This window comes from Podarcis filfolensis, assembly GCF_964270895.1.
Source record: "Podarcis filfolensis genome assembly, chromosome: 2".
Classification (NCBI taxonomy): Eukaryota; Metazoa; Chordata; class Lepidosauria; order Squamata; family Lacertidae; genus Podarcis; species Podarcis filfolensis.
The window spans coordinates 57354540-57367084 of NC_139605.1; the positions used below are offsets into that span (position 1 = coordinate 57354540).

At 41.8% G+C, this 12545-nt stretch overlaps 1 protein-coding gene across 1 annotated transcript in view; it reads left to right on the forward strand.

The window, feature by feature from the left end:
* Window positions 1–12545, forward strand: part of LOC310757986 (serine protease inhibitor Kazal-type 5-like) — a 28105-nt gene that overhangs the window by 14618 nt on the left and 942 nt on the right. Inside the window, exons 9-16 of the mRNA XM_083603895.1 lie at window positions 3112–3212; window positions 5354–5441; window positions 6658–6687; window positions 8423–8550; window positions 9861–9921; window positions 10448–10569; window positions 11096–11144; window positions 11435–11486. Of these exons, the coding sequence (XP_083460021.1) occupies window positions 3112–3212; window positions 5354–5441; window positions 6658–6687; window positions 8423–8550; window positions 9861–9921; window positions 10448–10569; window positions 11096–11144; window positions 11435–11440 (585 nt within the window). The 3' untranslated portion in view covers window positions 11441–11486. The remainder of the gene's footprint in view (window positions 1–3111; window positions 3213–5353; window positions 5442–6657; window positions 6688–8422; window positions 8551–9860; window positions 9922–10447; window positions 10570–11095; window positions 11145–11434; window positions 11487–12545) is intronic.

Consider the following 12545-nt stretch of genomic DNA (forward strand, 5'->3'; position numbering starts at 1 on the left):
TTTGTCATATTTTGGGGTGATGCATAAGTGGCCACCCCAGAGAGGTGTCTTAAATTGTAAATAAACAGTTCTCATATTTTTAATATAAGGCTTTCATGATTTGACTAACATCAGCAACTGTTTAAGAATGACAAGAAAAGATGCAATCTCTCCTCATGGTTTTCCATGGGAAGACCATTCATTAACCTAGCTCTGCAGTAAAAAAACCAAACAAAAAAAAATAAACAAAACTCCTTTGTCTCAGGGTAAAACTTTCTATTTTGCAGCCAACAGGTTTTTTCGACATGTTAAGACATGTAAGAAAATCCTTTTGAATTCACTGGGGCTTACTTGTGAATAAACAAGGTTAGGCTTGTGTTGTGAAGCTTGAATGGTGGCCCAGAGATTATAGCTGTGAAGCCCTTCCACATGTTAGGGGAGTCAGTACTGTGTGCTACATTAGTCCTGTTCAGACATTCAAACTCCTGTGTAAAGAAACATGGAAGTGGGGCCACACTCCATATGCCCATCTCTGACATTGCATGTACTGAGTAGTGACACATGTATAATGCAGATATCTGCAGAGGAGGGGAGGGCTTTGTGTATTCAGCTTTACATACAGAGACCCCCCCTTCTGCAGATGTACATGCTGCATTCACATGGTGTGCACCTGGTGTGCATGATGTCAGTGGCAGGGTTTCTCACCACATTGCTGTACAAAGGACCTCAGAAGACTGACTGAACAGGGATATTGACATGCAGGCCTGCTTTCTCACTCTTTCTAGGCAGGGACTGATTAAGAAAATTGTTCTTCCATTGCATTACGTGCATTACGTATCACTGGTCTCCACGCTCTTTTCTTGTGCTAGCTGCTTTCAATATGGGAGGATTGCCAACAGTTTCGGGGGTGGGGTGGGGGTGCAATGCAATGGCATTGCTTGGAAGGGGCCACAGAGGCAGTTGCCCTGGGAGCAAATTTCTTAGGGGCACAAAATTTCAACACCCAGTGCTGTCTCAATACAATTGCTTCCATTGCTGGGCTCCATTGAAAACAGCTTCTCCAGGAAGTGAGCTCTCCAGAGAATGGAATGTCTCTTACTTATCTCTGCAGCTGTGATCTCCCTGGTTTTCAACCAGTGTGCTGCAGCACCCTGAGGTTCCTTGAATGATGGTCAGGGGTGCTGCTGGCAACATTGGCCTCTGTCCCTCTTTCCTCCCCTCCCTCCTCTGATGCCCTCTTGCATCTCTGCCTCCCCAAGGCTTGTGTGGCTGTTTGTTGCAGCAGCCCTGGTTACAAGCTCCACAGGCGAATGATGCTTCTTGGGCTAACCAGGGGGGTACTTCCCAGACTCCTGTGGGGCAGTGTGAGGAGGCATCTCTCTTTGGGGCAGGGTGGGCAGCTCAGAGACCAGGGGTGACAAAATCTGGTGGTTCAAAAACTTGACCCTCTTCCTGTTTTAAAGAATGCATCATTATTTTGTAACGCCCAAATTACAAGACATTCAAGCATAATGACCCCCCCCCCCATTTTCAAAGCATCGTGTTGCATCTCATTGTAATCCTTGCCTGTCACTCAGATGTAGGAATGTAAGAAGGTATCATTTCCTATTCTGCCCTGTATGGTCACATGCAGCATTGCTTCTGTCTCGCTGCACTTTGTCTGTCACCAAATACAGTATTTGTATCACTGTCCACTGTGGTAAAATTACGTAATTTACGTAAATTACATGGTCAGTGCATAATTCCACACCCTTCATTTTGATATGAAGGAAACACAATGCAAATGGAGGTGAAACCTAATCATTTGTGCACTGAAAGCAACAACATCAGCAAATACTGATAGTATTTCCTGGGTGGATTTCTGTTCATATGTGGATGAGTAAATGAACATCAGCAATTTACATATCTCTTTTCATTTCCAACTGAATTTTCTAACATCTCTACTCAAAGGTCTGTCTCTTTCTCTGACGAGGGCTTGATCCTTTGCCTTCCACAAAGCACATTCCTGAGTACATTGATTGTTCCAGAAACTTCTCGTGGTTCCAGACACTTCTCGTGGTTCAGCATTGCTGCATCTTTCCTCAGATTTGTCTGCATCACCCAGGACAGGCAATAAGTGGATTGATGACCTCATCAGTACTTACTGTAATCTCTGCTTTAGGATTAATACTGTGTTTGATTGTTTCGCTCTCCAGTTCCCATCATTTCATTTGATACTGTAATGCTTGTGGCAATTTCTGTCACTGAGCCTTTCTTTAAAATACTACCAGAAGTGGCAGCTCCGGCTCAGCAAGAGTTTGTGAAAAGAGAAAAGACCGTAAAATCAAAATATGCACACATTCTGGCTATCCCACAATAATGATCACACTAGAAACAACTGTCATAAAGTTTATTCTCCACTGCCTCAACGCTGTGTATAGTTCATTATCAAAAAGTGAGGTGCATTCCAGCTCAATAGCATTCTGTGACAAAGTGATCAGGCAGGCTTGACAGCTGGGCCTGGTGAGCTGCCTGTCAAGTTGGAGAGCCCTCCTCTTTAATCAAATCTAGAAAGGGATGGGCGAGGGGGAGAGAAAAAGCACACCTTCACTGGCAGTTGGGACTTGTCAGCTGGGAGAGAAGATAGCCTGAGAGAATGGGAGGGTGGAGTGGGGTGGGGGGAAGGAGAGGAAGAGGGAGAAGCTAAGCTAGGAGATTCCTTCTAAACCTGTCCTTGTCATGCTTGCAATGGATCTAACCCACTTAAATGATTCTGATGATGGGAATAAGGTAGTTAGAAATGGAAACAAATCTGTTTCTATTGGACTTGAGTTTAAGTACACCATCTGAGCCCTTGTTTTCCATTAGTTCCAGTAGCAAATGTTGTGCCTTCATATTGCAGAAACTTTTTCTTGTGTCCTTCCCCATGACCTTTGACCCAGCCTATTTTGTTCTGGTTTATATGAGTTTAAGGGTGCACAGATTTTGATGGGGAGAACCTCCAAGATCACTACTCTCTTGATGGAAAAGAGTAGATCTCGTTCGCACAAACCGTGGTCTCTCTCTCTCTCTCTCTCTCTTTTTGTGGTCTCTCTTTTGTGAACAAGAAAAGAAGTCACCCTCTTATCAAACTTGCTTCTTCTCCACTGACAGAAAAACTGCAACCCATATGGAAAAAATGATGTAAATAATCCTTGCCCTGCAGAATATCAGATTGCATCGGGGGATTACAGATCATATACCAATTGTGGAGGGTGAGTATGCTTGACATGCAAAGATCTGTGTGATAGCAGTTATGATGCCAAAGTGGGAGTTTATCAATGCTTTGCCACAATGAGGTGGTTGGGTTGCCTCGGAAACTACAACTAATCCAGAATGCGGCAGCTAGACTGGTGACTGGGGGCGGCCGCCGAGACCATATAACACCGGTCTTGAAAGACCTACATTGGCTCCCAGTACGTTTCCGAGCACAATTCAAAGTGTTGGCGCTGGCCTTTAAAGCCCTAAACGGCCTCGGTCCAGTATACCTGAAGGAGCATCTCCACCCTCATCGTTCTGCCCGGACGCTGAGGTCCAGCGCCGAGGGCCTTCTGGTGGTTCCCTCATTGCGAGAAGCAAAGCTACAGGGTACCAGGCAGAGGGCCTTCTTGGTAGTGGCGCCCGCCCTGTGGAACGCCCTTCCAGCAGATGTCAAAGCGATAAACAACTACCTGACATTCAGAAGACATCTTAAGGCAGCCCTGTTCAGGGAAATTTTTAACGTGTGATATTTTACTGTATTTTTGGTTTCTATGGAAGCCGCCCAGAGTGGCTGGGGAGGCCCAGCCAGATGGGCGGGGTATAAATAATAAATAAATTATTATTATTATTATTATTATTATTATTATTATTATTATTATTGCAAATGTCTGGCCAGATATTCAGGTACCCTGGGTATGACCTGCTGGTTTCTCTTAGGGACAACGGCTTTACTATCTGAAGTGTGGAATCATCAGTCTGTTGCTAATACTCAGCTCTGCCTTTTCTTGGAAGAGATCCAGGAATTTCAGTTCTAAATGAGTGTTTGAAGGCTGTGGTGGGGTAAATGAGGTTGAACAGGTTTAGACTGGATCCACAAAAGCAATACATATAGATGCGTTCTTCCTTTGCCTCTGAGTCAAGTCCGCAGACTTTCTTGTGCTCCTGGACCTGAGCTTAATGTTGAAGGCTCAAATAGCACAGCAGTTAGGACCACATTCTATCTGGCAGAAAAAATACTTGTAGAGATGAGACGGGTCAAATTTCATATAATCATAGAATTGTAGAATTGGAGGGGATACTGAAGGTCATCTAGTCCAACCCTCCTGCAATGCAGGAATCTCAACTAAAGCATCCATGACAGATGGCCATCCAACTTCTTCCTGATGATTAGTAAGAATCTCCTTCTAACTTGAATCCATTGGTTCAGGTCCTAGCCTCCAGAGCAGGAGAAAACAAATTTGCTCCATCTTCCATGTGACAGCCCTTGAGATATTTGAAGATCCATGCTTCTGTAATTTGTGACCCTAACTGGCTTTGGATGTGCTCCAACCATGGTTTCCTTTAAACTTATACTTCTAACCATGATTTCTAGAAACATTCATTTTAAACTAGTAACCTTGCAGCAAGAAAGAATTGTTGGATCAAAGAAAACGACATGTTATCCATGCTCTTGGCAGGATCAGATCCCACAGGAGAGAAGGGCAAGGAAGACCAAGCAATACAGGCAACAAGTAATATTTGGCGTCCTGAAAAATATGCCATCGTTTTGTATGTAGCAGGTGCTGGATGAGATTGTGCAAGAATGTCCCCAATCAGATCTAACAGAAATTTCAGATGTCTCTTCGTAGGATCGATTCCAGGGAGCTAGCAATGGAAGGAGACATCTGAGGTTAATGCAAACAGACTGGAATACCTGGGGTGGAAAAGGAGTAGAAAGTGAGATTGAGAAGGGAAGTGAGATTAGGCATATAGCAAATGTCACAGCGGCATTATATAAACCTATGATGTATTCACAATTGGGAGTAACAGCTATAGTCTGGTTATACTGTCAGAATGGATATTGCATAGTGGAAATGGTATAGAAAGAGTAAGTAAAATGATAAAGAGTAAAACATGTCAACAAAGGCTTCAAAAGAAATTGAGGCTTTTTAGTTCAGAAAAGGGTAAGAGAAAATATTTTCCGTCTCTCAGAATAGTAGATCTTTCAGTTACATTGCTCGGCTGACAGTTCTACACAAACAAAAGGAAGCACTTTGCTTCTTCCTGTGACGCCTAGTAATTAAGTTGTTGAATTTGTTGCCACCGGATGTTGTGGCGGCTACTGACACTTATATTTTTTTAAGGGTTAGAAAAACTTACGTGACTTTTCTTCTAGGACAGGACAGTCATCATACTACAATGAAAATTGTAGGAAAGGGCCCTTCCGCAATAGGCAGAAGAAAATTGCTGTTGGGGACAAGAAGGTAAAAATCACCTCCTAATACAGTTCATTATTGGTTACATTACTTATTAGATTTATATACCACCTATTCCCTGAGGAGCTCAAGGCAGTTTATATGGTTCTGCCCCTTCTCAATGTAGCCCCACAACAACCCCATGAAGAATCTTAGGCTAAGAGATAATGACTGACCAAAGTCATCCAATGAGCTTCAAAGCTGAGAGGGGATTTGATCCCTGGCCTCCTTGGTCTTAGTCCAATCCTCTAACCACTACTCCACAACAACAGAATAAATCCTTGTTACAAAGCAGTAGTGGCTATGTGTGCACTCCAGCAGGGACAGAAGGATATGCTTGTACTGTTGCTAAATAAAAATGGTCTATGTGCCCAAGTACAAAATAAGCTGTGAGGAGTGGTTCTGCATTTAATGCATCGCTCACAACCTGGCTGTGGTACTACTCCATGCTCTGGTAAATTCCAAACTGGATTAATGCAATGCATTCTACATGGAGCTGCCCTTGAAGATGGCTTGGACACTTCAATTGGTCCAAAATGCAGTTGCCAGATTTCTGACTGCGTTCCATCTAGAACTCATATAACCCCTGTTTTAAAACAGCAACAATGGTTACCAGTTCATTTCTAGGCCCAACTCAAGGTGCTCATGCTAATGTTTAAAGCTCTAAATGACTTTGGCCCCAAATATCCGAAATACTGCCTCCTTCCCTACACCCTTCTTAGGTGTAGGGGTCCTACACCTAAGCAAAGAGGCCCTCTTGAGAGTTCCACCTACTTCAGAAGTTTGGGGTGGTGGTGATGGCCTGGGAGAGGGCATTCTCTGTACAGCCCATAAATTGTGGAATTCCCTCCCCACAGAGGTGTTTCCCTCTTCTTCACTATATATTTTTCAGTGAATGTTGCAGATACATGTCTATACCCTGGTCTTTGAAAACTTATATTTTCAAATATATATATTTTAGAACCCACTAAAATTTGTTTTTAATTGTTTTTAATGCTGTACTTTATTTTTCTGCAGCCCACACCAGGACCTTCAGGTGAAGCGAAGGTAATAAATATAATAAATGTTGTTGTTGATGATGATATGTGAACTTCAGTGTCTGCATATATTTGTGTATTTATACATCACATTTCTAATGTTTCAATTCCCAAATATATATATATATTAGAACCCACTAAAATTTATTTTTAAATTATTTTTAATGCTGTACCTTATTTTTCTGCAGCCCACCCCAGGACCTTCAGGTGAACCGAAGGTAATAAATATAAGGATGCTGTTGATGATGATGATATGTGAACACCAGTGTTTGTATATATTTGTACAACACTTCTAATGTTTCAGTTCCCACAGTGGCTTGGAATTTAAAGCCAGCTGATTCAGTACGAAGCCAGTGCTCCTGGGTTTTTGACTGTCTGCAGGGGAAACATCAGAAGCCGCAGATCCTCCCATTATAGCAATATAATTCTGAGAAGTTGAGAGTCCTGAAATCATTTCTATTCAACCTTAAAAAACAAACAAATGCTAAACTCTACCGAATCTGGAAAGTCCAGTGTTTTCTGAGGTCAAGCCAGAAGACTCTAAAGTCCCTTTGAATTCTTTGTAGAAAGGATACACATAAACGTATATTTCTCCTTGCATCATGCTATATGCAAATAGCTATATGAGTTTCTTTCTTGTACAGTAAATGTAGAAAGACCAAACTCACGTTTGCTCTGCTTGCCTGTTCATAATTTAAAAAATCCTTCCAGTAGCACACTTCTTCAGATTCTTCATGCACGTGAAAACTCATACCAATAACAAACTTACCTGGTCTCTAAGGTGCTACTGGAAGGAATTTTTTTATTTTGTTTCGACTACAGAAGACCAACACGGCTACCTACCTGTCTGTTCATAATTACTCACATACCTTCAGGCCTGCACATATAAACATACCTCCATGAATATCAGGAAAGTATGTTAATTTGTTGGAATGAGACATTGCCCTCTAGTGACTGGAAACAAACAAAACAGTTACACCAGCTACTGTTTAATAAATCCCTTGTTACAAGAAAGGGCTCCTGCGGCTGTTCCTAAATATATGGTTGTGTAAATGAAAAGAACAGATGGATGAGCCTTTCATGTGGTATGCTCACATATGTATACACTCACAGTGATCAACCCAGGTATTGTTTTTATTATTATGTAGTAGTAGATGAACAGGAAGGGTGATCGCTTATAACAGAACTGATCCTTCATTCTGACAAACTGACTCGGGAATGCACAGGGTGCTCTTGGATGAGGTGGCAGGTAGATGCGTTGATTCTCCTGCCTTGGGCAAGGAACCTGTTAATAATAATAATAATAATAATAATAATAATAATAATAATAATAATTTATTATTTATACTCCACCCATCTGGCTGGGTTTCCCCAGCCACTCTAGGTGGCTCCCAACAGAATATTAAAATTACGATAAAACATCAAACATTAAAAACTTCCCTAAACAGGGTTGCCTTCAGATATTCTAGAATGCCTTGCATGTGTCCTTTTATTAAGCAGTTCTTAGCTAGCTGGCACTACACATCAGATCAGTTCCAGCTTTTTCTTTTCTTTTCGGCTGTTTGTACAGTGCAGGACTTATATTCAGTTTCTTTCTGTATTGTTCATCATACCCATCCCTTTGGGAGTGATGGTGTGGAGGGATGATCCGAGCAAAGGCTATCAAAGAGGCCCCAAAAATTATTGAGAAGAAATTTGACCATGAAACACCTCACTATAAGAGCTGTGAGCTGATGGAACAATTGTTGTTGTTGATGTTGTTTGTACCTCGCCCATCTGACTGGGTTACCCCAGCCACTCTGAGTGGCTTCCAACATATATAAAGACATAATAAAACATTAAACATTAAAAGCTCTATGTATTTTGTCAGTCCTAAAACATTTATGATTCAGTAAGTTACCTTATACTGTAGTATGTTATCTAATTTACTTTCTATCTATTTTCTCCTTCCAGCTGGACTGTGATCAAATTCTAGCCGATATAAAGAAGGAAGGGACTTCTTGCAATGCTCTGTGGTCTCCTGTTTGTGGCACTGATGAGAAAACATATAGCAATAAATGTTTCCTGTGTTCCGCAATTGTGTGAGTATTAGCAGTTGCTCTGGGGGCATTGCAAATGCACTCTGACTTCACTGTGGGATCCTAATTGTGTTTACTTCATAGCAAACTACCCAACATCTTGGTGATTTTCCAATGACATACACAGAGATCAACAAGATCCCAATTAAAGGAATGACAGATAATTCAGGATAATGGCAATGCTTATATGGATGCCATCTTTGTCATCATTCATTGGAAACCCTAGCCGTGTTTAATGATCACCCAGCCAAGAATTAAGATAGGATTTAATTCATAATGGGATGAGTGAATGAGGGTGTGTGTGAAAGAAAGGGAGAGAATTCCTCATAATCCTAAGACATCTTGAAAGACCTGTCTTCAAAAAACAGTGAGGCCAAACTGTGACAGCAGGTATGAAAAGCGACTGCCTCGTGTTCTGCATTAATTGATCAGCATCTCATCATAAAAAGCATATATATCAGTAATCAGGTTCCCCAAGTGTGTCGAAAGCTGTTGTGTATAGATTCTGCTTCCTCCACAAGAGCTGGTTCACACAACCATTGTGAGGTGCATGTTGGTGGACATTTAAAAAGTCCACGCATTCAGCTTTGACATCCCGAACTTATCACACAACAACCAGGATTCAGCTTTTGGAACGCGATTTGTGTGTGTGTGATTTTTAAGACATTGGCAGTCTAGCCCAAAATTGAAACCTGCACTTAATAGCAATTGCTTGAGTGACTTGCCCTAGTCTGAGAATAACTGTGTTTAGGGATTTCAGGCACCTTTCCTATGCGTGTTGTGCCCTTGATAGTCATGTGAAAAGATCCTCAAGCAGTTCTCTCAATACTTGGAAGCAGCATATTAATTAGGTAGCATGACACACTGAGTGATGCTGAGGATTGTTCTGCTTGTTTTGCTGATTTTAATGTTGTTCAATTATTGCTTGCATGCGACTAGAGGAACAACTGAAAACAACACACAATAAATACAATATAGCACTTAATGCAACATAAAGCAGGGCGGGTGCAGTTGGGGGAGGGGCTTGGGGTGGTTAGGTTTGGCACCAGCAGGCAGCCAGGCTGGGCCGTTGTTAATGGTTCTATCTTCAACTCATATATATCCTAAATCAACAGAGTATTGCCCTGCTTTGGAATACCTTGGCTAAGCCATCATCTGATTCCTCTCCCTAAGCATGACCATTTTGTACCTTCTGTCTATATGTTGTCTTATATCTGTTCTGCACATAGTCTACCATAACTTGATCATAGGGTTAACTCACTTTAGGGGAGTGATAGGGGAGCACCATATAACATTTATTCTACTATTTCTAGGAAAGCTGAAGATGCCCTTGCGCTAAAGAACGAAGGTGAATGTCAGGCTGGTCATATAAAGGTGAGACTCTGAATAATTTGAGGGCAGGGATAGCATTAAATGATCTGTTGAGTCAAATGGAACTACTAAAGCAGGGATGTCCAACAGGTTGATTGTGATCTACTGGTCGATTGCGGGGCATCCCTGGTCGATCCTGATCGATTGCCCCCCCCAAAAAAGCTCAACAATTTTGGTCAATACAATGGGTAGATCACTGCCAGGGTTTTTTAAGTGGGAGTAGATTGCAGTCTCTTGGAAGTTGGACATCCCAGTACTAAAGGAATGGTATCTGACTAAGTGATTCTCAGAGTAAGTCCATTGAAATCAATGGAGTTAAGTTAGTCAAGACTAACTGGGTCTGTTCTGAGTATGAATTTGTCAGATGCCACCTTAGGTTTCCAGATATGCCAAATATCAGTTTATCATTGTCTCTTCCAAATTTTAACAAAGTATAAGGTTAATCAGCCATGGCGACCGGGAGGTGATGACTGAGTATAGTTGTCTTCTCCAAGTGTCCATTCTAGTATTTTTGCTGCTGTTTTGTTAGGCTGACTGCAGCCAATACCCCCAAACCAGAGGGAAAGTCCTTTGCAAGAGGAGAAGCCAGGAGGTGTGTGGAACAGATGGCGAGACGTACGGCAGTGAGTGCATGCTCTGTGACAGAATCCTGTGAGTAAACCAAGCCTGCTTTGCCCATAATAATACTGAAAGGCATACAACTTTTTCATTAATTAAACCAAAATGCATATTCCCACCAGGGGTTCTCATGCACTGAAGTGGCCAGCAGCGAAGGATCCTCTTAACTCGGCACACACATTCATAGTGGAACCATTCCATCTTTACTTTCAACAGAATTGTGGGGATTACAATAAACTCAAAGTGGGCTATTTTAATCAGAACTGTTGCATTTTCCAGGTGCTTCTTAAGGTATCCTGATTCATAAAAGATGTTTCTGTGCAATGCTTAAAAAGGAGCTAAGAGAACCATCAGCAACAGATTTAATGGCAATGTTTGTACTGAGACAGAAAACAAACTCTTTCTCAACCTTTGCAGCAGATTATATTCTGAATTCTTTTTAGCATCACATCTAATCTGTGAAATGTTCTGTGACCTTACTATGAAGGCCTTTCCACCAGCGAAGTTATTAGGACTGTATGTGTGTTCACACTAATCTATTCTCTCTCCTTTTTTTTAGGAAAACGAAATCTGAAATTGGTATAAAAAATATCGGACCATGCCCTAAGGTTTGTTCTGCTCTTACTATATATAGATTGACAATGGACACCAGAAGTTTATAATAATAACTCTTCATCATCCCATTTATTGTAGCCATAAAACTGAAGGGGGAAAAAGAGGTTAGCAATTGTGTAAAATGTGAACTGGTCCTCTCAGCACTGGGTCAGTTTCTGTCCTACCCCTTCCACCCTTTTGTCAGGACTCTTGCTTTGATACACACACCCCAGTTGATGTCATTTTGACGCACATGGGCCTTCAGATGTGTAACACCACCCTCTCACTATGACTCTCTTCCCAGATATAAAGGCGTTCAGGTTGCCAGAAAGCTTTAGGAAGAAAGCGTGACAAAGGTAAGAAGAAGAAGAAGCCAAAGTCACATGGCTGTAATAAGGGAAATGAGGGCTATTACAACAACCAAACGCTGCAGAAAAACCTGTTGCAATTTTATGGTGACTCGCAGTCTAAGGAAGGAACCAGATGCACACCCAGTATATGCCTGTCTCTAAACCCACAGTTGCTCAAATAATGGGAATGTAGAGTAAGGGATGCGGGTGGTGCTGTGGTTTAAACCACCCGAGCCTCTTGGGCTTGCCAATCGGAAGGTCGGCGGTTCAAATCCCTGCGACAGGGTGAGCTCCCGTTGCTCGGTCCCAGCTCCTGCCAACGTAGCAGTTCTAAAGCACGTCAAAAAGTGCAAGTAGATAAATAGCTACCGCTGCGGCGGGAAGGTAAATGGCATTTTGGTGCGCTGCCCTGGTTTCACTGGAAATGGCTTAGTCATGCTTGCCACATGACCTGGAAAACTGTCTGCAGACAAACATTGGCTCCCTCAGCCAGTAAAGCGAGATGAGCACTGCAGCCCCAGAGTCGTTCGCAACTGGACTTAACTGTCAGGGGTCCTTTACCTTTACCTTTAAGCCTCAGTCAATAATCATTTCAGATACTTCCAGGACCAAATTCACAGAGTCAGAAAACCCAAGAACTCTGTTCAACATACAAGAATTTAGGAACTTATGCGGGGGCTCCTTTTTCCACATACAGAAATGATGACCACTTTGGAAATAACTGTGGCAGTTCCATGAGTCTCCCAGAGAATATCCCTTTCTCTGCGGTCAATATTAGAAATTTCTGTGTACTGATAACTGAAAATTTGCCATTTTATTGACTTTCAGATATCAAATTGATCCACCTCATCCAAGCCTTGCGTTTTTGGTGTGTGTGTTTTTAGAGCCCCTAGGTTGTCATAGTATTAAATATATGTTCCTATTGCCCCAAAGAATTTAGGGATGTGGATTACTTTTATTTTTTACAAATTATTTTTAATTATTTTTAAAACAAAATTTCTCTGAGAACAATTGTGAACTGTCAATATACTTTGCAGGAATAAATTACTATTAGAAAATAATGCT